We start from the raw sequence: 26110 nt of genomic DNA, 5'->3' as shown, positions 1-26110 counted from the left end.
GGCAGTGGAGATTCCTAATTGCAGAACCTACTTGATCTTTGCATCTATGCTTATTCACAATTCAGGTTAAATATAAAGTCTTTAATAATGGTATTTGGTATTGTTCATATATTGGGTATGATTTTTATTCCTTTTCAAGAAGCAGTATTTTATTTTTTATATAAGTGAAGCTAATTTCAACTTCAAGCCCCCATTCTTCTGGAAGCTGAATATTTGATTTTAGTCAATTTGAGGTCTCTCCATTCCTTCCTCAGTATTACAGCTTAATTTGAAGGGGGAGGTCTGTTTGGTTCTTGTACAAGGTGGGTGTGGGTGGATACTCTGGTCTCCTTGCTCATGCATCTACTCTGGAATCCACTGACACACCCTTGGTCCCATGAAGCCTATGGCTTACTCAGACTTCTGCTGTACCCTTTTTGTCCCATCTTGATACTTTCTCAGGCCCACTGATCCCTACACCATGTCTAAACTATTCTCTAAATGCTTAGAAAATGTCCTACTTCTTCTAAAACAATCTGGCTGTGGACAACATCTGAGGCTGTCTCAGCCCTGCTACATCAACATGTCAAGTATACCTCTTCTTCTCTAGAACCCGGCTGGTGTGCAGGACCAATAGTTTCTTACTGGATCTCGGGAACAGATTCAAGAGATATTTAGAAGGAAAAATGATTATCTTTGATGATTCACATACATCAGAGATGAAGTTTCAGGAATGAGTCCCCCCCACCCCACCTTTTTTTTGTATGGGGAACAGGATGATGCCTTTTAATGAGACAGGAACCTTGGAAGAGGAGCAGATGTAGTGCATGGGCTGGAATCATGAGGTCACTTTTGAACACAGTATGTGTGAGATATCCAAAAAGAGAGACTGAGGAAGTAGTTGGGATTGAGGGCAGGGATATGAAGCTTAGATGAGAGGTCTGGGGTTGAGAATATCAGGGGTTTTTTTTTTTCAGTGTAAAATAGGGGGTAATGGAAGCCATGGGATAGACATTGTGGGATTCCCTGGAGAAAGAGAATATAGAACAAAATGAGAAAAGGGATTGAGGAAATAGCTCTAAGTAATGTTTAAGGATTGGCTAGGAGATGGAAAACGTGCAAAATAATCATGGAGGTAAGAGGAAAACAAGGAGAATGTCATGAAACAAAAGCTACAGAAGCGAGTGCTTCCAGAGCATAGGAGTGGTTAACAATGTTAAATGCCACTGCCAAGAGGTCAAGTAAGATGAAAACTGAAAAGTGTCCTTTGGATTTAGAAGTTATTGGTTATCTCAGAAAAAGCAGCTCCAAGGTATGAAAGAGGCAAAAGTTAAGTTGAAGAGTCTACTTTGAGCATGTGGGGCATTCACAGAAACTTCAGAAATCATGCCTTTCTAGGAGAAGTAAACTGGCCCTGTAGTAAAGGTTACTGTAAATTCACTCCAACAAAGCTTAAGAACAAGTTTCAAAAGACTCAAGCTAATGCACAAGTAAATTAGCTGCCTGCTAGAACGAAGTCTACCACTCCTTAAGAAAACAAATTCCAATGCTCAATACAAAATTTTCAGTATCCTATAAGAAACTTGCAGTATCCAATAAGAAATTACTATATATGAGAAGAAGTAGGAAATTGAGACCTATAACCAGGAGAAAAATTAGTCAATAGAAACAAACCCAGAAATGAAGAGATGATAGAACAGCAGATTAGGGGACAAGGACTTAAAGTTAGTTATTGTAAATATGTTCATGTATTTAAAGGAAAATGAATATAATGAGCAGGAGAAGATAATAAAAAAATACTACAAGCAATCATATCAAAGTTCTTTTTCCATAAGACTCCCCCCCAACCAATGCAATAACCAGCCCCATAGCTTCTTATCTGTAAAGTATTTTATTTCATGTAACTTTGTACTTTTGGTTCTCTGTATGCAAGTATTTTAAAATTTTCTTGGAGAACATATCATATGTATTCCTAAAGAAAGAATATATATTCTCCTGAAAGCTGCCAGAGAAGTAGGGAGGTGGGTATGACTGTGATAGAATTCTAGATACCCCTCTGCCCTAAACAGCCATTGTTTGTAGGAAGTTTGAGACTTCCTGGTCTCCCAAAGAGTAGCTGGCTAGGGCTCAAGGGATACACCTTGGTGTTTCAGGTCCATTTGTCTGATTGGCCCATCTGACCCTGAGGTGTAATAATCCTGAGTCTCACTTAAGTAGGTTCTCATAACTCTTTTTTTCCTCTTTTAAACCCTACCTTGGGGGCTTTGAGGGCACCTTTTAAGGTACCCTTAAAATTAAAGGAGAAATATTAATGAAAAGGAAAACATTAAAGTTCAAGAACTCATATGAAATATTTGTGAAAATCTTTATCACAGATAAGTTGGGCTTAAGTCAAATCAAGCAATTTAAGATTAAAGGAGAAGGGCTGAATCTTCTCTCCTTGCTGTGTATCCCCATCAAGGAGGTATAAGTTTTACCTAAAGATATTCATCCGATTAACATTGATCTCAAAGATGAATTTGCAAATTTGAAATCTCTCATATTATCAGCTTTTCTAAATATGTTCATATGGTAGAGAACTCATGAGGCTCACATTACTTTAGTCCATGGATCACTTTGTAAACACTACTAAGCTTAAACTTTAAAATTATAAATTATTGGACACATTTTTATTTAGAATCATTAACTGGAAATTCATTTATTTCTGCCCTGTTCCATGCCAGTAAGGGAATTAGAGATCATGTTTTTAGCTACTCCCTGGATGAAGGAAAATAGAAACGTGTGTCTCAGTTGAGTGCACCAAGCTGTCATGCTCATATTTGGTGCCAGCTGGTCACCTGTTGGCAGTGCCAGTAGAGAGCCATGGGACTAAATTCCTCCTGCCTTCTACATCCAACATCAATAGACCATCTCTGTCAGAATGTCTATTCCCCGTGCAAACCACTTCATTAAATAGAAAACCTCTCTGTTTAAGTGATGTCTAGTTATCAGCTTGCATTTTAATATCTAACAAATTAAAAACTACGTTAACTTTGAGGCAATATTTTTCCATTCTATGTTATTTTAAGAGACACCCATCTTCTTGCAACAGAGCACAATTTTGTCTCACAAACACACAGCTAAAAAGGGCAGTGACAAAAATAAGAATACAAAAATGAAACAACTCACTTCAAATATCTTTATTAGTTATTATTTCTATTAGTGCATTTTATGCCATAGATATTTTGTTCCTAAAATCTCATCTTCTTTATTTTTCCTTCACCTACCTTAGTTCTTTATTTTATCCTCAATGGGCATGTCTCCACCATGGAAGATGAAGAAATAGAAAACTGGTCACCAGGACACTATAAAAAGCAAATGACACATCATTAGGAACACAATCATTTAACAGATCAGGCTGAGAATATATCATTAACAACCCAGACAGAAGATCATCATCTTCCATCATCATTTGAAATTAAAAAGTACCTCCAAAGGAATTGTTTACTGCTTTGCCTGCAAAAAGTGCTACAAACAGTAAACCAAAGAGACAAAACAGCCTTTAGTGGATTGTTAGAGCACTTAAGGAGGTGTAAATTGTAATTAGCCATATGCTAGACTTTCACAGCCCAATAAGAAATATGCCTGATGGTACAGCATCTCCCTGGCCCAGTTTTTCAGGTCAAAAGCAGAATGGCTGTTGAGTAAGGAATAAGCCACAAAGGAGAGCTACAAAACTATTCCATTCTCTGGCTTCCAACACAACAGGTCAGAACTCTTTCTGCACATGTTTGTGATGGCAGTCATGTTGTTGAGTTACTCTGGATGCCCAACGAGAGTTTCTGCGTTGGAAGATGGGAGGAAAGGCCCTGTTCAGCTCAAGTGGCAACCCTAAAATCATTGTGGGTCAGAGGACACATTAACTCTGTTCACAAAGGAATCAGAGTGCAAATGTGTTACCAAGATAATGTTTTTCTATATTAATATTGACAAGGTGGTTCAGAGCTGGGGACCTATATATCTGAGAATGGTCTCAGGTACTGGCAGAACAAAGCAAACTTTTGAGAACTTGGTTTCATGTACTTCTCTGTTGACTGTTTGACTTTCAGTATGTCTCTTAACCATCTTTAGCATATTTTTTAACTTCCCATAGCCTTAATTTATCATTTTTATCATATAGGGGTTGGACTTGGTGATTTTTTAAAAAGCGGCATTCAAAATATGTTTGTGCATGAGTGCACATTTTCCTGTACCCTCATATTTCTGAGAAATCCTATAACTTTCATTAGCTTTGCAAAAGGTTCAAGGACTAAAAAAAGGTGAAGGAATAATCTTGGCTCTGGCAGATTAACTGTAGGAGTAGAAAAGGACACAGAATATTCAAAGTCTTGTGCTGGAACAAATAACTTTCAGGATTTGATTTGCTCTGTTTGGCTGAGAATAAGATGCTTCTTATGCAAATGAAGACTGATAAAGCATGAGTTTATATTGTTTAAAATGCAATATGATCTTTCGGCTGAAATAGTTGTATGCCAGTAATTAGGGATTAATTTGGTTCTGAAAATCATGCAAATTCTCTTTGCGAATTTGTGCATTAATGTAACTTTCTATCAAGTGATTTTCACTAGAGGGAGATAAGATTTGGCTACATTCTTAAGGCAAATAAACACAGGGACAAGAGCCATGAGAATGAAGAAGACTTAATGGATATCATCCTCCTTTATAATCTGTTTGGTTCACATTGCTATGGGTTTTTTTGTTTGTTTGTTTATTATTTTATTATTTTTGAGATAGGGTCTTGCTTTGTGGCTCAGGCTGGAGTGCAGTGGTGTGGTCAGGGCTCACTGCAATGTTGACCTCCCTGGCTCAAGAGATCCTCCCACCTCAGCCTCCCAAGTAGCTGGGATTACAGGTGCATGCCACCGTGCCCAGCTAATTTTTAAAAATATTTTGTACAGATGAGGTCTCATTATGTTGCCCAGGCTAGTCTTGAATGCCTGGACTCAAATAATCCTTCCACCTTAGCCTCCCAAAGTGTTGAGATTACAGGCATGAGTCATAAGGCCTGGACATCACATTGCTTATGTTTTTATTTCATGATCAGATAATAGAGCAAGCGTGCAATTTCCACAATCTACAACTTCATTCTCTTTCTCCTTGCCGTCACCCCACCCATCCCATGTGGAACTACTGCCAAGAAGGAAAAGTCTTCCCTGGAATGCAAGCTCCAAAAGCTAGAATTTTTGTCTGGTTTAAACACTGTGTTATCTCTAGAACAGTGGTCAGTACAAAGCAGGTCCTCAGCAACCATGTGTTGAATGCATTCTAATACTGATGATTTTCAGAATGGTTTAGGATTTGTGACCTCTCCTTTCTGAGCCTGAGTAGATTAAGTGTATCAAACTTGATTCTCTGTAATCTACTCTGGTTTCCTATTTTCTAAAAGCAATGGAGAAGGAGAGAGATCATTATGGCAGACCAGACGGGAGGCAGAACTAGCTGATTCAGATGGACAGAGCAGTGTGCAGAGGCTTGCATTGTGAATTTTAGCTCCAGATCGACTGCAAGAACAAGCCAGCAATCCTGAGAGGATCCACAGACCCTCTGAAGGAAGCTGACTGTTCCTGCAGGACCCAGGAGACACCCCAAATACTCAGCCACAGCAAGCCCCCTCAAGGAGAGTCTGAACTCAGACAGGTCTAGCCCTGACCCCACCTGATGGTCCTCCCCTACACACCCCGGTAGCTGAAAACAAAGGGCATATAATCTTGGGAGTTCTAGGGCCCCACTCACCATCAGTTCCTCTCTGTAATACCATAGCTGATGCTCTCTGGAAAGCACCACCTCCTGGCAGGAGGCCAACCAGCACAAAAATAGAGCATTAAACCAGCAAAGCTAAGAACCTTCATGGAGTCCATTGCACCCCCCTGCCACCTCCACTGGAACAGGCACTGGTATCCGTGGCTGAGAGACGCAGAGACAGTTTACATCACAGGACTCTGTGCAGACAACCCCCAGTACCAGCCCGGAGTCAGGTAGACTCTCTGAGTGGCTAGACCTGGAAGAGAGACAACTATCACTGCAGTTTGGCTCACAGGAAGCTACATCCATAGGAAAAAGGGGAGAGTACTACATCAAGGGAACACATTGTGGGACAAAAGAATCTGAACAACAGCCTTCAGCCCTAGACCTTCCCTCTGACAGAGCCTACCCAAATGAGAAGGAACCAGAAAACCAAATCTGGTTACAAAGCTCTTTAACACCCCCCAAAAATCACACTAGTTCACCAGCAATGAATCCAAACCAAGAAGAAATCCTTGATTTACCTGAAAAAGAATTCAGGAGGTCAGTTATTAAGCTAATTAGGGAGGCACCAGGGAAAGACAAAGCCTAATGCAAGGAAATCCAAAAAACGATACAAGAAGTGAAGGGAAAAATATTCAAGGAAGTAAATAGCTTAAAGAAAAAACAATTAAAAATTCAGGAAAGATTGGAGACACTTATAGAAAAGCAAAATGCTCTGGAAAGTCTCAGCAATAGAATTGAACAAGTAGAAGAAGGAAATTCAGAGCTCGAAGACAAGGTCTTCGAATTAACCCAATCCAACAAACACAAAAAAGAATAAGAAAATATGAACAAAGCTTCCAAGAAGTCTGGGATTATGTTAAATAACCAAACCTAAGAATAATTGGTGTTCCTGAGGAAGAAGAGAATTCTAGAAGCTTGGAAAACATTTTGGGGAAATAATCGAGGAAAACTTCCCCCACCTTGCTAGAGACCTAGACATCCAAATACAAGAAGCACAAAAAACACCTGGGAAATTCGTCACAAACAGCTCATTGCCTAGGCACATTGTCATCAGGTTATCTAAAGTTAAGACAAAGAAAAGAATCTTAAGAGTGGTGAAAGAGAAGCACCAGGTAACTTATAAAGGAAAATCTATCAGATTAACAGCAGATTTCTCAGCAGAAACCCTATAAGCTAGAAGAGACTGGGGCCCTATCTTCAGCCTCCTCAAACAAAACGATTAACAGCCAAGAATTTTGTATCCAGTGAAACTAAGCATCATATATGAAGGAAAGATACAGTCTTTTTCAGACAAACAATTGGTGAGAGACGTCGATACTACCAAGCCACCACTACAAGAACTGCTAAAAGAAGCTCTAAATCTTCAAACAAATCCTGGAAACACATCAAAACAGAAACTCTTTAAAGCATAAATCACACAGGACCTATAAAACAAAAAAAACAAGTTAAAAGGCAAAAACATAAAACAAAAAATCCAAGGTACACAGGCAAAAAATAGCACAATGAATGCAATAGTACCTCACATCTCAATACTAACATTGAATGTAAATGGCCTAAATGCTCCACATAAAAGATACAGAACCTCAGAATGGATAAGAACTCACCAGCCAACTACCTGCTGCTTTCAGGAGACTAACCTAACACATAAGGACTCATGTTAAAGTAAAGAGCATGGGGAAAAGCATTTCATGCAAACAGACATCAAATATGAGCAGGGTAGCTATTCTTATATCTGACAAAACAAACTTTAAAGCAACAGCAGTTAAAAGAGACAAAGAGGGACATTACATAACAGTAAAAGGCCTTGTGCAAGAGGAAAATATCACAATCCTAAACATATATGTGCCTAACACTGGAGCTCCCAAATTTATAAAACAATTACTAATAGACCTAAGAAATGAGATAGCAACACAATAATAGTGGGGGACTTCAATACTCCACTGACAGCACTTGACAGGTCATCAAGAAAGACAGTCAACAAAGAAATAATGGATTTAAACGATACCTTGAAACAAATGGACTTAATAGATATATAAAGAACATTTCATCCAACAACCACAGAATACACATTCTATTCAATAACTCATGGAACTTTCTCCAAGATAGACCATATGATAGGCCATAAGAGTCTCAATACATTTAAGAAAATTGAAATTATATCAAACACCTTGAAACAAATGGACTTAATAGATATATACAGAACATTTCATCCAACAACCACAGAATACACATTCTATTCAATAACTCATGGAACTTTCTCCAAGATAGACCATATGATAGGCCATAAGAGTCTCAATACATTTAAGAAAATTGAAATTATGTCAAACACTCTCTCAGACCACAGTGGAATAAAACTGGAAATCAACTCCAAAAGGAACCTTCAAAACCATACAAATACATGGAAATTAAATAACTTGTTTCTGAATGAGCATTGGGTCAAAAACAAAATCAAGATGGAAATTAAAAAATTGTTCAAACTGAACGACAGTAATGACACAACCTATCAAAACCTCTGGGATACAGCAAAGGTGGTGCTAAGAGGAAAGATCATAACACCAAATGCCTATATCAAAAAGACTGAAAGAGCACTAACTGACATTCTAAGGTCACACCTCAAGGAACTAAAGAAACAAGAACAAACCAAACCCAAATCCAGCAGAAGAAAACAAAAATAACCAAGATCAGAGCAGAACTAAATGAAACTGAAACACACAAAAAAATATAAAAGGTAAATGAAACAAAAAGCTGGTTCTTTGAAAAGATAAATAAAAGTAATAGACCATTAGCAAGATTAACCAAGAAAAGAAGAAAGAAAATCCAAATAACCTCATTAAGAAATGATACAGGAGATATTATAACTGACACCACTGAAACAGAAAAGATCATTCAAGGCTACTATGAACACCTTTACGAACATAAACTAAAAAACCTAGAAGAGATGGATAAATTCCTGGAAAAATACAACCCTCCTAGCTTAAATCAGGAAAAATTAGATACTCTGAACAGACCAATAACAAGCAGTGAGATTGATATGGTAATTAAAAAATTACTGTTCATGACTACCCTGACCAACATGGTGAAACCCCATCTCTACTAAAAATACAAATTTAGCTGAGTGTGGTGGTGCATGCCTGTAATCCCAGCTACTTGGGAGGCTGAGGCAGGAGAATCGCTTGAACCCAGGAAATGGAGGTTGCAGTGAGCTGAGTTCGCACCATTGCTCTCCAGCCTGGGCAAAAAGAGCGAAACTCTGTCTCAAAAAAAAAAAAAAAAAAGTTACCAACAAAAAGTGCCTGGGACCAGATGGATTCACAGCAGAATTCTACCAGACATTCAAGGAAGAATCGGTACCAATCCTTTTGACGCTATTCCACAAGATAGGGAAAGAAGGAACCCTCCCTAATTCATTCTATGAAGCTAGCATTACCCTAATACCAAAACCAGAAAGGACAAAACCAAAAAAGAAAACTACAGACCAATATCCTTGATGAACATAGATGCTAAAATCCTTAACAAAATACTAGCTAACCAAATCCAACAACATATCAAAAAGATAATCCACCACGATCGAGTGGGTTTCATACCAGGGATGCAGCGATGGTTTAACATATGCAAGTCAGTAAATGTGGTACACCACATAAACAGAATTAAAAACAAAAATCACACTATCATCTCAATAGATGCAGAAAAAGCATTTGACAAAATCCAGCATCCCTTTATGATTAAAACTCTCGGCAAAACTGGCATATGAGGTACATACCTCAATGTAACAAAAGCCATCTACGACAAGCCCACAGCCAACATAATACCAAATGGGGAAAAGTTGAAAGCATTTTCTCTGAGAACTGGAACAAGGTAACAACGCCCACTCTCACCACTCCTCTACAACATAGTACTGGAAGTCCTAGCCAGAGCAGTCAGACAAGAGAAAGAAATAAGGGGCATCCAAATCCAAAAAGTAAAGAGGAAGTCAGACTGTCACTGTTTGCTGGCCATATGATCATTTACCTTGAAAACCCTAAAGATTCCTCCAGAAAGCTCCTAGAACTAATAAAATAACTCAGCAACATTTCCGGATACAAGATTAATGTACACAAATCTGTAGCTCTTCTATACAACAGCGACCAAGCTGAGAATCAAATCAAGAACTCAGCCCCTTTTTCAAAGGCTGCCAAAAAAATAAAATATTTAGGAATATACCTAACCAAGGAGTCAAAAAACCTCTACAAGGAAAACTACAAAACACTGCTGAAAGAGATCATAGATGATACAAACAAATGAAAACATATCCCATGCTCATGGATAGGTAGAATCAATATTGTGAAAATGACCACACTGCCAAAAGCAATCTACAAATTCAATGCAATCCCCATCAAAATACCACCATCATTCTTCACAAAATTAGAAAAAACAATTCTAAAATTCATATGGAACTGAAAAAGAGCCCACATATCCAAAGCAAGTCTGAGCAAAAAGAACAAATCTGGAAGCATCACACCACCTGATTACAAACTATACTGTAGGGCCATAGTCAACAAGCCAGCATGGTACCGGTATAAAAATAGGTACATAGACCAATGGAACAGAACAGAGAACCCAGAAACAAAGCCAAATACTTACAGCAAACTGATCTTCAAGAAAGCACACAAAAACATAAAGTGGGGAAAGGACACACTTTTCAACAAATGGTGCTGGGATAATTGGCTAGCCACATGTAGGGGAATGAAACTGGATCCTCATCTCTCACCTTACACAAAAATCAACTCAAGATGGATTAAGGACTTAAATCTAATGCCTGAAACTATAAAAATTCTAGAAGACAACATTGGAAAAACCCTTCTAGACATTAGCTTAGGCAAGGATTTCATGACCAAGAATCCAAAAGCAAATGAATAAAAACAAAGATAAGTAGTTGAGACTTAATTAAACTAAAGAGCTTTTGCACAGCAAAAGGAACAGTCAGCAGAGTAGACAGACAATCTACAGAGTGGGAGAAAATCTCCACAGTCTGTACATCTGACAAAGGACTAATATCCAGAATCAAACAAATATCCAACTAATATCCAACTCAAACAAATCAGTAAGAAAAAACAATTGCATCAAAAAGTGGGCTAAGGACATGAATAGACAATTCTCAAAAGAAGAACAAACAAATGGCCAACAAACATGAAAAAATGCCCCCAGCACTTTGGGAGGCCGAGGTGGGCGGATCATGAGGTCAGGAGATCAAGACCATCCTGGCTAACATGGTGAAACCCTGTCTCTACTAAAAATACAAAAAAATTAGCTGGGCGTCGTGGTGGGTACCTACAGTCCCAGCTACTCGGGAGGCTGAGGCAGGAGAATGGCGTGAATCCGGGAGGTGGAGTTTGCAGTGAGCGGAGATCGTGCCACTGCACTCCAACCTGGGCAACAGGGCAACAGAGCAAGACTCTGTCTCAAAAAAAAAAAAAAAAATGCTCAATATCACTAATGATCAGGGAAATGCAAATCAAAACCGCAATGTGATACCACCTTACTCCTGCAAGAATGGCCATAATAAAAAAATCAAAAAACAGTAGATGTTGGCGTGGGTGCAGTGATCAAGGAACACTTCTACACTGCTAGTGGGGATGTACTAGTTTACATCCCCACCTACATATGGAAAACAGTGTGGAGATTCCTTAAAGAACTAAAAGTAGAACTACCATTTGATCCAGCAATCCCACTACTGGGTATCTATTCAGTGGAAAAGGAGTCATTATACGAAAAAGATACTTGTACACGCAGATTTATAGCAGCACAATTCACAATTGCAAAATCATGGAACCAATGCAAATGCCCATCAATCAATGAGTGAATAAAGAAATTGTGGTGTATATATTTGATGTAATACTACTCAGCCATGAAAAGAAATGAATTAACGGCATTTGCAGTGACCTGGATGAGATTGGAGACTATTATTCTAAGTGAAGAAACTCAAGAATGGAAAACCAAACATCATATGTTCTCACTGATATGTGGGAGCTAAGCTATGAGGATGCAAAGGCATAAGAATGGTACAATGGACTTTGGGGACTTGGGGTGAAAGAGTGGGAGTGGGTTGAGGGATAGAAGACTACAAATGGGGTGCAGTGTATACTGCCTGGGTGATGGGTGCACCAAAATCTCACAAATCACTGCTGAAGAACTTACTCATGTAACCAAATATCACCTGTACCCCAATATCTTATGGAAAAATAAAAAACAGAAATAAAAATAAATAAAAATGGAAAAAAATAAAAGTAATGCAAATTGCTGTTTTTAATTTAGAAAGCCCAGTTGGCTTTGAGACTCTTGATATACATCATTGTCATTCTTGTGCAATACTCAACAATAGAAGTGGTTCTGGAAGTTCTAATAAGCATCTATATTTTAATCCTGGGAAACTGTGAGGCATTTGTGCCTGCATAGGCCAGGTTTTTCATCCATTCTGCTAAATCACTCTATTTATTGACTCCATGAATATAGCAAATTCATCATGTCACTCAGTATTCCCTAGTTATATAACTCTCCCATGTAAGAAATAGCATCAGCAACAGCAACAAAAACAGTAACAACACTGACATTTTCATTAAATATGGGCACTCAGGAATGAATCTGTTGAACTAAATGAATGCACTATTATCTAAGCTTAGTGCCTCTTGGACAACATGTAAAATTGGACTCTTAGCAAGCAATATACTCTACTATCTAAATTCAAATATAATTAACGGTTAATTTTCCTCATATTTCATATCTCTCTACCTTAACTTCCTGAATTTTATACCTAACTCTATTTATACTCTTTTGTTTTATTGCTAAGGTTTGAGACATGGAAATGGCCGATTTCTCCAAATTAAATGTAGATCTTTTTTAATATGTTTTTCACCCACTTAACAATCTTTTTGAATGACTGTTGTTGGTTTGGAAGACCTGATAATGTCCACCTCACTGCTAACTCCATTTTCTTTTTACTTCTCTTCCCTTCGTCTTTTGCTCCTTCTTCCCAGGCATCTACCAACAAAATCTCCTGACTCCCTTGTTATTTGCTTCTTCCCATCATATTTGCTATGTTTATATCAACTTAATGTTGACAGAGGTATATGTACTTTAGCTATCTTTATTAAGGTATGGTGCTGTGACATTCTAACTATAAAGTGTTATCTCAGCATGAATGAAGGCTTATGATGAGGGAGAAATGTTCTTCAGATTTTTCTTTAAAAGGCAGTGCATTTAGGCTGGGATAGAACACTGATTTCCAAGGATTTCTAACAATATGTGACATCCAGAAAGTCTATTATCTTACACACCAAATTTCAGTAGCCATCTGGGACACCAAATTACCAATGAAACAAAAGACACGACACAGTAGTAAGGTGCACAGGTTTTGTAATTAAAAAAAAAGAACACGATCATGATTGATTATATTTGCTCCCAAGATTTATGTAACTGACCAAATAAAGTTAATTTTTTTCTCTCATGGATCAAACAGTATCTTTGATAGATGCTATATTGAAAACATTATTTTAATTTTTTATAATTAAAAGAAAAAAACCCAGATGTTAATTATTCTTGAGTGATAAAAAAGATAGAGATAATATAAAGTTATGGAAGAAAAAGATTTAAAAAGAAAAATGAGAAAAAATGGTCAGCTGGAGAAAATATGTTCTTAAAAATGGAACTCTTTGCTAAGAGCCACAGATGCCATACCTTGAACCTCAGGAGAGCTTTAATTAGTCCAGCTCTTCCTTGAGCGCATGCTCAGAAGCTTTGGTGCTGACTGTAAATTAGGGCAAGGAAATCCAGCAGGGGCCTGGGTGGGTTAAGGGGGAAGGGCAGAATCTTAAAGGGGCAATGACCATTTAAAGGAGCAATGCCGGTAAGCCCCACCATTCTTATTGTAGGCTCCTCAACCTGCCACCGCAAACCTAATCCAACTTCTGTGTTCCCTGTCTCAGTTAATAGCACCTCCACTCCCCAAGTCTGGCTACAATGACTAAACATGGGAGTTGTTCATGATTTCTCCCTTTTTTGCACCTGCAAAATGTCAATTTTGTTGATTTTTACCTTAAATTTGACTTCATTTTTCCATTCCTGTTATCATTGTTCTGTTTTAAGCCCTCATTGGGTCCTGTTTGGGCCATTACAATAACGTCTTAACTGGTGTTATATGCATTTTCCGCTGCTGCCAAATCATCTTTTAAAACTCACATCACTCCGACTTAAAACACTTTAGTGGTTCCCATCACCTGTAGGAAAAAGTTCCAGCCCTTTCCTGGTCTCTGTCAATTCATCAGACGTCATTTCAGATTGCACTTTCTGTTCTCACAATCATCAATTACATCTGGCATATAGATCCCAATACAAGGTAAATAAATACTGAATATGTAGAAAAGTTTTTGACCCACTTAAAAACATATATTTTTAGGGAGTAAGATGAACTAATCTAATATCTAATTAACACTTAATTTGTTAATTGTATGTCATATAAAATATTAATTTATATAGTTTTTCACTCAAACACATAATGATGTCAAAGAAAAATCCTCAAAAGTTAAAAACATGACTCTCTTACCAATATAGAATGAATCTATGTCAAAGCTTTTATTCCATTCAGTAATTATGAGGGAACCAGCAGGATGATAAACTGGTTCTAAGAGCATTTGAAGAAAGTATTATTTACACACAAAAAAGAATGCTAGAATAGGATTGCTAGATTAGATACAAAACCCGTTAATATCCTACAGGGTAATGAAATCATAGATTATCCTTCTTACTGAACATAATCACTTACATCTCTACCACACACTAAAAAAATCTGTAAGTTGACAACTCACTGCACAGTGCCTGAGCTCTTATTAATATAGTAAATAGTAAAGTCAAATGCAGGAACATTCTCCTACAGAATTAAATAATCCTGGGGGCAGACCTGTTAAACAATGCTCCATTACTGCATTAAAAAACACACCCATGGCTGGGCACAGCGGCTCACACCTGTAATCCCAGCACTTTGGGAGGCCGAGGCAGGCACATCACCTAAGGTCAGGAGTTCGAGACCAGCCTGGTCAACATGGTCTTTACTAAAAATAAAAAATTAGCCAGGCGTGGTGGCATGTGCCTGTAATCCCAGCTACTTGGGAGGTTGAGGCATGAGAATCACTTGAACCTGGGAGGCGGAGGTTGCAGTGAGCCAGGATGGCACCACTGCACTCCAGCCTGGGTGACAGACCGAGACTGCATCTCAAGAAAACAAACAAACAAACAAACAAACAAACAAAAAACCACACCCACCTCTTCTTGCTGTCTTATTATTTCCAAGTTTAGGATAATTTTGCTTAACAATGAAAGTAAAACTTCACATGAATCTTCTACATCAGTGTTTTTGGCATCATGATCCTCTCTTCTTGGGTCAACTAACAAAGATTTCCAGAACACAACATCTTTAGGTCCTTCTAAGTTTTCTCAGATACAGTACCCTTGTAATCTTGTGTAGGTTTTTATCCAGTTTGAAAAGGAGAGAGATATATTATATAATTATAAACACTGTGGAAAAGTGCATAGTTCTGTGGATGTTAAAAATGTGGGAATAGCTATCAAAATAATAATAATAATCTGTAGCTCTTCAAAAAAGCAAAGGAGAGAAAGGCAGTATAAAAATAACTTTAACAATCTAACAGATGGCCAGAAAGGAAAAAGAAGATGATAAACAGAAAACAAAATAAGTTGGTAGAAATAATTTCTGATATACCGCTCCCAATAAATATAAATGGATTTAACTCATCTATTACAAGACAGAGATGGCCGGGCGCGGTGGCTCACACCTCTAATCCCAGCACTTTGGGAGGCCAAGGCAAGTGGATCATGAGGTCAGGAGATCGAGACCATCCTGGCCAACATGGTGAAATCCCGTCTCTATTAAAAATACAAAAATTAGCTGAGCGTGGTGGCGTGTGCTAGTAATTCCAGCTACTCAGGAGGCTGAGGCAGGAGAATCACTTGAACCAGGCAGTCGGAGGTTGCAGTAGGCCGAGATCGGGCCGCTGCACTCCAGCCTGGTGACAGAGTGAGACTCCATCTCAAAAAATAAATAAATAAATAAATAAAATACAAATAAATAAATTAATTAATTAAATAAAAGACAGACATTATCAACCTGGATGGAAAAAAGAAGTCCTCCTTTCATAAACATGCTGCTATGGTCTGAATATTAGTGTCTGTCTTAGTCTGTCTGTGCTACTCTGACCAAATATCACTGACTTGGTCATTTATAAAGAAAATAAATTTGTTTATTACAGTTCTAGAGGCTGGGAAGCCTAAGATTAAGGTGCTAGCAGGTTTGTTGTCTGGTGAGGGCTGCATTGTCCAAAGAGGAGGAACATTATATCCTCACATGGCAGAAGGTGGAAGGGCAAATGGGACAAATTCCCTTGTCATGCCATTTTATAAGGGCACCTAATCCCATTTATGAGGGCAGAGCCCTCATGAGTAATTTACTTCTCAAAGGCCACAGTTCCTAATACTGTTGCATTGGAAACGTCTGAATTCCGGAGGGAAACATATTCAAACCATAGCATTCTGCCCCTGCCCCCTCACCAAAATTCATGTCCTTCTCACACAAAAATACATTTATTTCCTGTCAATAGCCCCTAAAATCTTAGCTCATTCCAGCATCAACTTTATAAAGTCTAAAGTCCAAAGATATGGGAACCAATGCATGGTTTATCCTGAGGCAAATTCCTTCCCACCTGTAAACTTGTGAAATCAAACAAGTTATGTGCTTTCAAAACACAATAGTGTACAGGCATAGCATAGACACTGCTATTCCAAAAGTGAGAAATAGGAAAGAAGAAAGGGGTAACAGGTCCTAAGTAAGTCTAAAACGCAACAGGGCAACCCTGACTGGTTGCGTTGCTAGCAGCAGTCCTCACTTCACTTCTCACTGACTAGGGTCACTACACACCTCCCAACACTCTTGCATTGAGAACATCTGAATTTTGGAGGGGAAACGTTCAAATGACAGCAGTGTCTCCCTAAATTAGTGTTGGAACCTAATACCAAATGTGATAGTATTAAGAAGTAGGGCCCTTGAGAAGTGATTAAATGATGAGGGCTCCATCCTCATGAATGGGATTAATGCTCCCATAAAAGACTCCGGAGAGCTCTCTTCTCCTCCTACTATAAGGATGCGACAAGAAGGTGACATCTCTGAAGCAGAGAGCAGTCCTTCATCAGACACCAAATCTACCGGTGCCTTGATTTTAGACTGCCCAGCCTCCAGAACTGTGAGCAATAAATTTCTGTTTTACGAATTACCCAATCTAAGGTATTTTGTTATAGGAGCCAAAATAGATTAAGACATATGCCTTAAGCAGAAAGAAACTTAAAGGATGAACATAAAGACAATATAAGAATAAAAAGATTACAAGGAAAATACAAACAACAGAAAAGGTGATGCAACAATATCGATATGAGACAAAATAAAAAAGACCAAAAGCACTAAAAAGAGCTATTTCATCATAAAAAAGATTCAATTAGTACCTTTATGAGCACACAGAGACAAAAAGAGAACTTGATAAACTCAAAAATGATATTAATTTTGGAAAATTTTGATATATTTATTAAAAACTGATACAGTCAGCACAGAAAAATTAAGTAATAATATAGACTACTTGAATAAAATTAGATCAAGTTTGATTAATAGAGAATCTTGCACACAACAAGTGGAGAATATATGTTATTTTCAATACATGTGGAACATTAGAAAAAAAAAAAGGCTATGGGCTGGGCACGGTGACTTACACCTGTAATCCCAGCACTCTGAGAGGCTGAGGTGGGTAGATCACTTGAGGTCAGGAGTTTGAGATCAACTTGGGCAACATGGCAAAACCCCATTTCTACAAAAAATAAAAATTAGCCATGGTGGTGTGTGCCTATTGTTCTACCTACCTGGGAGGCTGAGGTGGAAGGATCACCTGAGCTGGGGAGGTTAAGGCTGCAGTGAGATGTGATCAAGCCACTGCACTCCAGCCTGGGTGACAGAGAAAGACACTGTCAAAAAAAAAAGAAAAATCACATATTAGGTCACAAAAAATTAAAACAATTTCCAAGATTTAATATAATCTCTGTCTACAAAGCATATAAATTATAAACAACACTAAAAAGATGGTAAAAAAAATTGGCAACCTTTAATTGGAAACAAAAAATGCACTAAAAATAGCTCATTGGTTAAAGAAGAAATTACAATGTCATGAAATATTTAAAAGTAAAGACAACAAAAGTACCACATGACAAAACTTGTCGGATGGAGTAAAGTCCTACAGAAAGGTAAGTACAACCTTAAATATAATTATTTAATTAATTAATTAATTTACTTTTGAGACGGAGTCTTGCTGTGTTGCCCAGGCTGGAGTGTAATGGCACAATCTCAGCTCACTGCAGCCTCTGCCTCCCAGGTTCAAATGATTCTCCTGCCTCAGCCTCCTGAGTAGCTGGGACTATAGGCCTGTGCCACCACGTCCGGCTAATTTTTGTATTTTTAGCAGAGACAGAGTTTCACCATGTTTGCCAGGCTGGACTTGAACTCCTAACCTCAGGTGATCCACCTGCTTTGGCCTCCCAAAGTGCTGGGATTACAGGCATGAGCCACTGAGCCCAGCCACATATAATTATTCTTCAAAAAGAAATATTAGAAGCAAAGAAGCTAAACTTTCAAGTCATGTGGCTAGTAAAAGAATTAGAGTAACAAAAGTAAAAAAAAACAAAGGAAAGAATTCATATAATCCATGAAATAAAAAAGAAAAAAATTCACAAAACTAATTTAAAAAATAATAAAGTAGACAAACCTCTGGCAAGACTGGTAAGATTGGAACAATAAAGATGAACACTATTCAGAATGAAAAATGGGACATAAACACAGTTAGACCCTTATTTTTAAAAACCCCAAGAGAACAATGTGAACAAGTTTATTCCAAAAACAATTTCTAAACTAGATAAAATAGAAACATTTCTAGAAAAAAAGTGGTTCAAGAAGAAATGCAAAGACATACAAATATATCTAGTTATACACATCTATCTATCTTTACCCATATCTATAAATCTGTAATAAAGAGGCTCCCCCTGCAAAACAAGCTAAGTCTAGACGGTTGCAGGAGAGTTTTACCAAACACTCACACTCATGTTATGAAAGCACTATAAAATCTTACTGCCAAATCTAGACATGAGCATCAGGAAGAAAAGAAAATTATAGGCCTAGTTCGCTAGTCACAGATGTAAAGTCCCTAGACAAAACACTAGCAAATTAAATTTGGCAATAAATAGCAATATTATGAGCAAGTATTAATAGGATTTATTCCAGTAAAGTTCAATATCAAAAAAACTATTACCATAATGTACCCGATTATCAGATCCAAGAAGAAAAACAATAGGATCGTGTCAATAAATGCAAAAATGCACTTGTTAAACTTCAGCATTTATTAACAATGAGGATTCGTAGGAAACAGCCAAAGAAGGAAACTTTTTAAACTATTAATAGTACTTATACAGAAACGTTTCCTTGAGAGGGAGAAAAAAATCTTAGAGTTTATAGAGTTTACAGTTTCCAACCCACTGATAAATTCAATTACAGTGAGCATTCATTTAATTGCTAAAAAAAGAAAGCAGCTGACCAGTAAAGCCTAGCTACCAATACGCAGCAACAGACATCACAATTAACGGAAAATTTTGGAAGCATAAGAAGGATGCTGGCAGGTCAAGGACACTAGCCGGTCGCCATTTCTATTCAATGTTAAACTAGGAGTCATGGTCTAGACAATGGAATACTATGCAGCTGTTAAAAAAGACAACACATAATAAACAAAAAAGAAAATGAGGTTAGGAGGTGGAGGCATGAGGGGACTAACGCAGGTGTCCAGCGTCCCTTGGCCCTGCCACGCTTTTTTTTTTTTTTTTTTAATTTCCACCTGACAAACTGCCGTTTATCCTTTAAATACCTTGGCAGCCTTCACCTCCTGCCCCACAGATTAATCCTTCGTCTTTTGCACTTCCTTTGTACCTCGTGCATACTTCTATAAGCAAATGTATCCGATGGTTTTACAAGAATTTGCTTGCCTACCAGTGTACTTAACCCATGGCTAGCACAGAGTAAGACTGGAAAGAAATGCTGCACAGACAGCACTTTTCTCTGAAGGCTCTAGGGCTCCCCAAGCCCCCGCATTAAACTGGTTTGGGCATAACGACAGGCATTGCTGAGAGCCGCCAGGCCGCCCGCCAGCTGCGGGGTCCCCTGTAGGCAGAGCCCTGGGTCACACGCGGACGCGGTCCCGATGTTTCTTCTTAGGCCCTCAGCCCGGCCCACTTCCTCTTTCCTCACTTTAAGGCGCACACAGCGGTCCCTCTCAAAACAAAACATACACCAAAACACCATTTTTTTTTTTTTAACAGGAAGTCCAGAGGCCCGGGTCCAGGGCATCTAGCCCCGGATCTCGAACGCCCTCCTCGCCCCTCGCCCCGCGTAGCCCGACTCCGCTCCCCGCTCCCCGCCCCGCGTCCACCTCTCGAGCCTGACAGCCCCGCCGCCCGCGCAGGCGCCCCGCCCCGGCCCGCCCCGGCCCCGCCGCCCGCGCTTCCATCCCCGCCCCGGCGGGTCCAAGCCGGTGCCGGGCGCCCAGGGGTGGCCGCGCTGGGCGGGAGGGCCGCGCCTAAGCCGGCGGCGGGGTGGCGGGGTTCCTGCGCGCGGCCCGCCATGGAGGTGGAGGAGGCGTTCCAGGCGGTGGGGGAGATGGGCATCTACCAGATGTACTTGTGCTTCCTGCTGGCCGTGCTGCTGCAGGTAAGTCCCCGCGGCCCCGCAGCCGCACTTCCCTCTTCAGGGCCGCCCGGCCCAGGGCTAGGCGTCCGCTCCCAGACCGCCGGGGCAGAGGCCGAGGCTCCGCAAACACCGAGGTGTGGCGAGCGTCGGGGTGGGGCAGGGGCGAGGCGCCGCGCGGTGGCCTGGGCCCGGCCGGCAGCGTCAAGGTCGCCAGCCGGCCTCAGAGCCTCTTGGGTTCTGCCGGGCCCTCCACCCCGCCACCTTGAGTGGTGGAAGGAGCGTGTTGGGGGAGGTTCCTCAGCCGCTATGCTGGTTAAGGAAGGATTCAAAATTGTGTTACCTGCCCTACGCTGTTGCCTGTAACACGCTGCAAATATGAAGGGAATTGTTACCCTACCTGTGGCACTGTCACCTTGGAATCTAGGACACAGTCTTGATAATCTGCAGAAAAAAAGGTTGTGTCTAGGATCGCCTCCCTCTGCGCCGGGTATCCTCTGCCCCTTTTCCTGGGCTTGAGGGGGCTTACTCTTCTAGGGGCTTTCAAAGCATAGGATTTATTTCCCTCTGGTTTAAGTTCTGCTGGCTCATTCCGCCGTGCGCCAGCCTTGGGCTGAGACTCCCGTAAGCCGAATAGTGCCATCTACCATGTGTGGTTATCAAATGAAATCACTTCTTCATTATAAGGAATTCTCAGAACCTACTTGTACACCCCAGCCTCAAAATATCGATTCCATATGCGAAAGGTCACTACAGATTAACTGCGCCAGGCAAGGATTAGTGCTTCACCAACTTAAATGGCTCATTTGACATTAGTCGCTTCTCTCAATATGCCAGAGGCATTTCATTCACAAATCTTTTCTTAGTATTTGCTGTGAGCCAGCCATTTTACTCTTTCCTTCAGTCAACACGTTTAATACGGGCTAGGATGTGCTGAACATAGGGATGCCATGATGGACAAATCATTCACTGCCCTCAGGAGCTTGCATTCCAGTGGCTGCGGGTGGGGCAGGCAGACAGTTAAGTAATTTAGTTAGCATGTGATGATAGTTATTCTGCAGGAAGTACAGAGTGGTCATGGATATAGCCACCAGTCCACAAGTTGCTTAAAGCTTGCATAAGGCAATGGCTCAACAGGAAGATGGGGGAAGGTAAGGGTTGACTTATTGATTAAAATGTTTGGAAATTCAGTTGATTTCATCATCAGCCAGAAACGGTTCAAATGATGGAGTCAGTTCTTTCTCTAGCCGAACAGTTCTCAGCTCACGAATATGTGGTATTCTGAAGTTCTTTTAAGCTTGTTGTTTTAGCTTTAAACAAGCTTTCCCCAGGGAGAAAAAACGTTCAAGCTAAATGATAAGAGTAATACAGAGAAAGAAGAATTGCAACCATGATGCCTAATCTTTATTTATAACAGTTTCTTTGAGAAAACCCTTTTTCTGTTCCAGCCATGAATTCCAAGAACATACTTCCTTTCTTGAACAATCCCAGCTCCCCATCTCTCTATCCCTACGCTTCACTTCCTGTTATCATTTTCTTATTTGCCTAGGCAAGTATCCACTAACTTGGAGTGAGTTTGTCTTCAGTGGAGTGAGGTTCTAAAAAGTCCAGTGTTCTGGGTTTAGGACTTGTTAAGTTTCTCTAACTTACTTTTATTTATGGTTGACCCAGTTAGTTAGAGTTTGCTATCAAAAAGTTCCAAGCCCATGCCTATGACCGTTCACTAAACCTTGGCTGATTTATGGTCAGTATTTGCGGTACAAGGACCAGGTCTTAGAGTGTTGGGGATGAGTGACTGATTGTTTATCTTGTAGATGTGGGTGGGAAGATGCCCTGTAGCTGTGCCTATACCAGTGGAGGAGATGCCAGCCTGGGCAAAAGTGAATCCTTCACATGCTACATGTTTTTAAGGACTCAGTTACCCCCCATTGAGATACATGATCCAGGTGGTTGTAGAGCCACCCACAGCTACCCTGGGTATGAGAGTGGATATCCCCAAAGACCTCTCTACCAAGTCTGTTGTTGGAGATGTTTTGGGTTAGGGCAGCTGGTCTGTGGAGTGGGAGTACTGTGGAGTCCCATTGCTCAGTTGTATCACAGGTGATTTCATTATTCTTGGGGGTGAGGTTTTGCTTCCCCCAGCAGAGTAAGAAGCCTTAAATGAAAGGGGGTTTGTCTGCTTTTAAAATCAAAGGAGTTTTCGTACCATTGCCCAAGGAAAGGGCAGTCCAACAACACGGCAACAAGGCCAGAGAGAGGGAGCCTCTGCTTCAGTGGGAGCCTTGTCCCCATCTGCGACTTGATAATGATTAACCCCAGCTGAGAGGCACAAAACCAGAAGGACAGAGGTGGAAACTTTACAGGCCTTTTAACATTTTCCTTCTTCTGGGACCATTATTATTATTTTAAAAAATGATTTTCCCTTTACTCCAAACACATCCATGTTCAAACTAAGAGGACAAAACCACATAGCAAAGCCAATTCTAAAGGGTTTTTGGTTAACTGTTTTCTTGAGTTATTGGTACCATCATGTAGATCATCAAAAGTTACCTCACCATCCAGTTTCCTTTGGCTAGGAGACTTGCCCTCATACTCCTTGCAAACACAATTTTTGGATCTCAATAGCGTTCAGCTTTGAGATAACTAAAGAACAGATGCAGATTTTGCAGATTTTTCCTCAGCATAAGATGCAAATGCCCTGAAAATGGTGATATGTGGTATTAATGTACATAAACAAAAAGTGAAGGGAAAAAGATTGCCTATGTAAAAATGGTTGACTTATGAATAAGCAATAAGCTTTACAGTTAGAAACATTCTTACCATCAAAATGTACTTGCTCTCCCTAGGATCAGAGCTATCTGTGATATTTAAATAGGAATAATTCTATTTAGCGTATTACTGTTTCTCTTCCGATGGTGATTCTGAGTTGCTGCCATCGTCACTATTTTGTGTTTGTGTATGTGTTTGCTTGTTGTCTAGGCTCTCTGGAGGAGGAGGGTTGGAATACAATTCATTGTTTCTTGATTTCTTTAGACATGAAATGAAAAATGGACGTTACTTCTTTGTTCTAGGCCAGAGGCTCCTGCTTTGTCATTTTCCTCAAAATCATGAATCATACATTATATTATAATTTGCACAGAATTTAAAACCCCCATTTACTATCAGGAACATGTAATCTATAACAAGCATTCACCAGCAAAATTGTGATGCTGTGCTATGAATCTCATCTTAGATTCTGGTGTTCAGGAATGCATTATTTTTATATAAACTCTTAATAACCTTATTTTTTAGATCCTGGAATGACCAGTGCATTAATATTATCCATGCAATAAATAGCTTTTCTCGGCATTTTAGAAAGTGGAATGATTGCAGAAGAGGAAACTGTAATAGGCAACACACAAAAAGATGTTTTAACTTCAGTGGTCATCTGGGACAGGCATATTAAAATGGCTATGAAATACCATTTCACACTTGCTATATTAGCAAACATTAAACAATCTAACAGTACAAGTGTGATGAAATGAGAAATAGAAACTACACCCCATTTAGAGAACAATTTGGCACCATCTAGAAGAATTAAAACCTAGCATTGAACTCCTAGGTACACATCCTACATTGTCCCTTGAGCATGTGCATAGGGAGGTATGTGTAAGATGTTTACTGCAACACTGTCTATTATAACAAAAGTTAGAACCATCTGACTTTCAAAACAGGACTGGATAAGATGTGGTATAAATTTAATAGAATACAACATCTGAAATAAATGAACTAGATCTATATACGACTATATGGAGGAATTTCTAAAACACAATGTTAAGTGAAAAAAAAGCAAAACAGTGTATACTATGTGACACATATTCTTAATACAAATTTTAAAAGCACACAAACCAATACTATATTTGTTTCATAAATATATATAAACAGTATAGAAATATAAGAACATGGAGTAGAAAGATCCACACCGAATTCATGAGATTGGTTGCCTCTTGGGAAGGAAGGGAAGGGGTGGGCTTAGGGGAGGGTACAAAGGAGATTGCATCTGTTATCATTTGTTAATTGTGATAGTAGTTTCATGAATCTTATTTTTTGCTTTTTCATATTAAATATTTTTAAGTGAAAAGACGGTAAAGGGAAGAAGATATGCATATCTAGGAGAGAATACTATAGTTTGCTGTATGAGAATAATGGTTCATTCTTTTTTAAGAATCAATATTCCTTTGATCAATTATGGCTGTGAATTGTGATCCTTTAAACACAGGAGGGTGGGGTAGAGTGAGTTTTATTCAGCCTGTTTTGTTAAACTTCATGTAGAATGCTATCACAGCTTACCTCCCCTATCTGCTTATACATGGCACCATGTCCCTCCACAGGAAATTCTTAGGTTTGATGAGATATGGCTGAGATCATAGCTGGTTCTTCTAACCTCCCTGGCATAAGTAAGTGATGAAGTTCACACCATAAGCATTAGTGAAGCCCTTGTTCAGTTATAAAAGACCAGCTGTCATCCCCAGGGTGTTCTCACCATCACCGAGGCTTCAGCCATGATGAGAACCTATGGTCTTAATAAGACCCTCTCATGACTCCAAAACATGTGGCCATTTACCAGGGCTCTCTGCCAGTTTGAGCAAGTTTTATGCAGCTCCTACTGTCAAATTTTATTTCTATTAGCTCTCACACAGTGGCCTGGAGGTTGGGTCTCCTGAGGGTTTATGGTGATCTGGGAACTTTTGCCTTTCACCAGTTTAGGTGGGTGGGGCAAAGAGACAAACACAGTGGTTTGGTCAAAGAAACCAAAACCACACTGACCCCCACACCCTCAGGAAAACTGTTGTTGTCCATAGACAGACACTGCCCCCTAGTGTAAAGCAGATAAAGTTGCTGATCTATTTGGTTTTCCTCCAGGGAGGTTGTAGAGATACAGGGTTAATCCAGAAGTGTTAAGGAGCTCCTTTGAGCCTGGATGTCTCAAGAATTAGGACATGCCATGGGAAGCAACTAGCCTGATGCCTCTGCAGCACCCAAACCCCCAGCCGAATGCCTTCCGAGGCCATCCAATGGCTGTTTGACTTGTGCCTTGACAGTGGAGATATTATCTTCCAAGATAGCACAAGAAAAGTCATTAAAGTCACGAAGACAGGCAATGTGAATATGGCAGAAAGAACACTAGGCTTGAATGCTGTGCTACTCTGCTGCAAGTTGGCATTATTAGGGAATTGTTATTAGGCAAATGACCTGTCAGTCTCTACTGTGCGCTTGGAAATGGCTGGATCACAAAAGTTTAATTTGTTTTGCAAGTTTAGGATTTCTCAGAGTTTCCCAATGCCCAGCAATTAATTGGCCTCGTGGCAGTGTTGACCCTAGGTTTCAGAATACCAGCTTGGTTCATCACCACAATTAGAGATTGCCTTAGAAGAAAAAGACTCTCAAATCCAAAGATGCACACAGCTCAGGACTCTCCTCTCTGACTTCTTTGACCAAACACTCATATGAACTGATATCTGCCTTCATGGGACATCATATAGTACTCAACAAATGACATAT

At 39.6% G+C, this 26110-nt stretch overlaps 1 protein-coding gene and 1 long non-coding RNA gene across 8 annotated transcripts in view; one reads left to right on the top strand and one right to left on the bottom strand.

Annotated features, from left to right (window-relative positions):
• Positions 1-3216: 3216 nt before the first annotated feature.
• On the bottom strand, positions 3217-20740 carry LOC129007330 (uncharacterized). Its single transcript, XR_008492298.2, has 3 exons — positions 20555-20740; positions 17713-17814; positions 3217-3323 (listed from the first exon to the last, which is right to left on the bottom strand). It is a non-coding gene; the product is annotated as an uncharacterized LOC129007330 (long non-coding RNA).
• The window catches only part of SLC22A15 (solute carrier family 22 member 15), a 91205-nt gene continuing 85357 nt past the window's right edge, over positions 20263-26110 (top strand). For 3 of the 7 annotated variants that reach the window (XR_010123708.1, XR_008492296.2, XM_063651584.1), the window contains exon 1: positions 20264-20593. Coding sequence is in view for 4 of the 7 variants with exons in the window: in XM_063651584.1 (XP_063507654.1) it covers positions 20507-20593 (87 nt within the window). In the remaining 3 variants the exon portion in view is untranslated. Of the gene's footprint in view, positions 20594-26110 lie in introns of all 7 variants that reach the window. The other 4 variants (XR_008492284.2, XM_054438048.2, XM_054438040.2 and 1 more) reach the window with 2 other exon arrangements.

Source organism: Pongo pygmaeus, chromosome 1, assembly GCF_028885625.2.
Source record: "Pongo pygmaeus isolate AG05252 chromosome 1, NHGRI_mPonPyg2-v2.0_pri, whole genome shotgun sequence".
In the NCBI taxonomy this organism is placed as follows: Eukaryota; Metazoa; Chordata; class Mammalia; order Primates; family Hominidae; genus Pongo; species Pongo pygmaeus.
The sequence above is the reverse complement of the archived record's forward strand: the minus strand, read 5'-3'. Positions and strand labels throughout refer to the sequence as shown.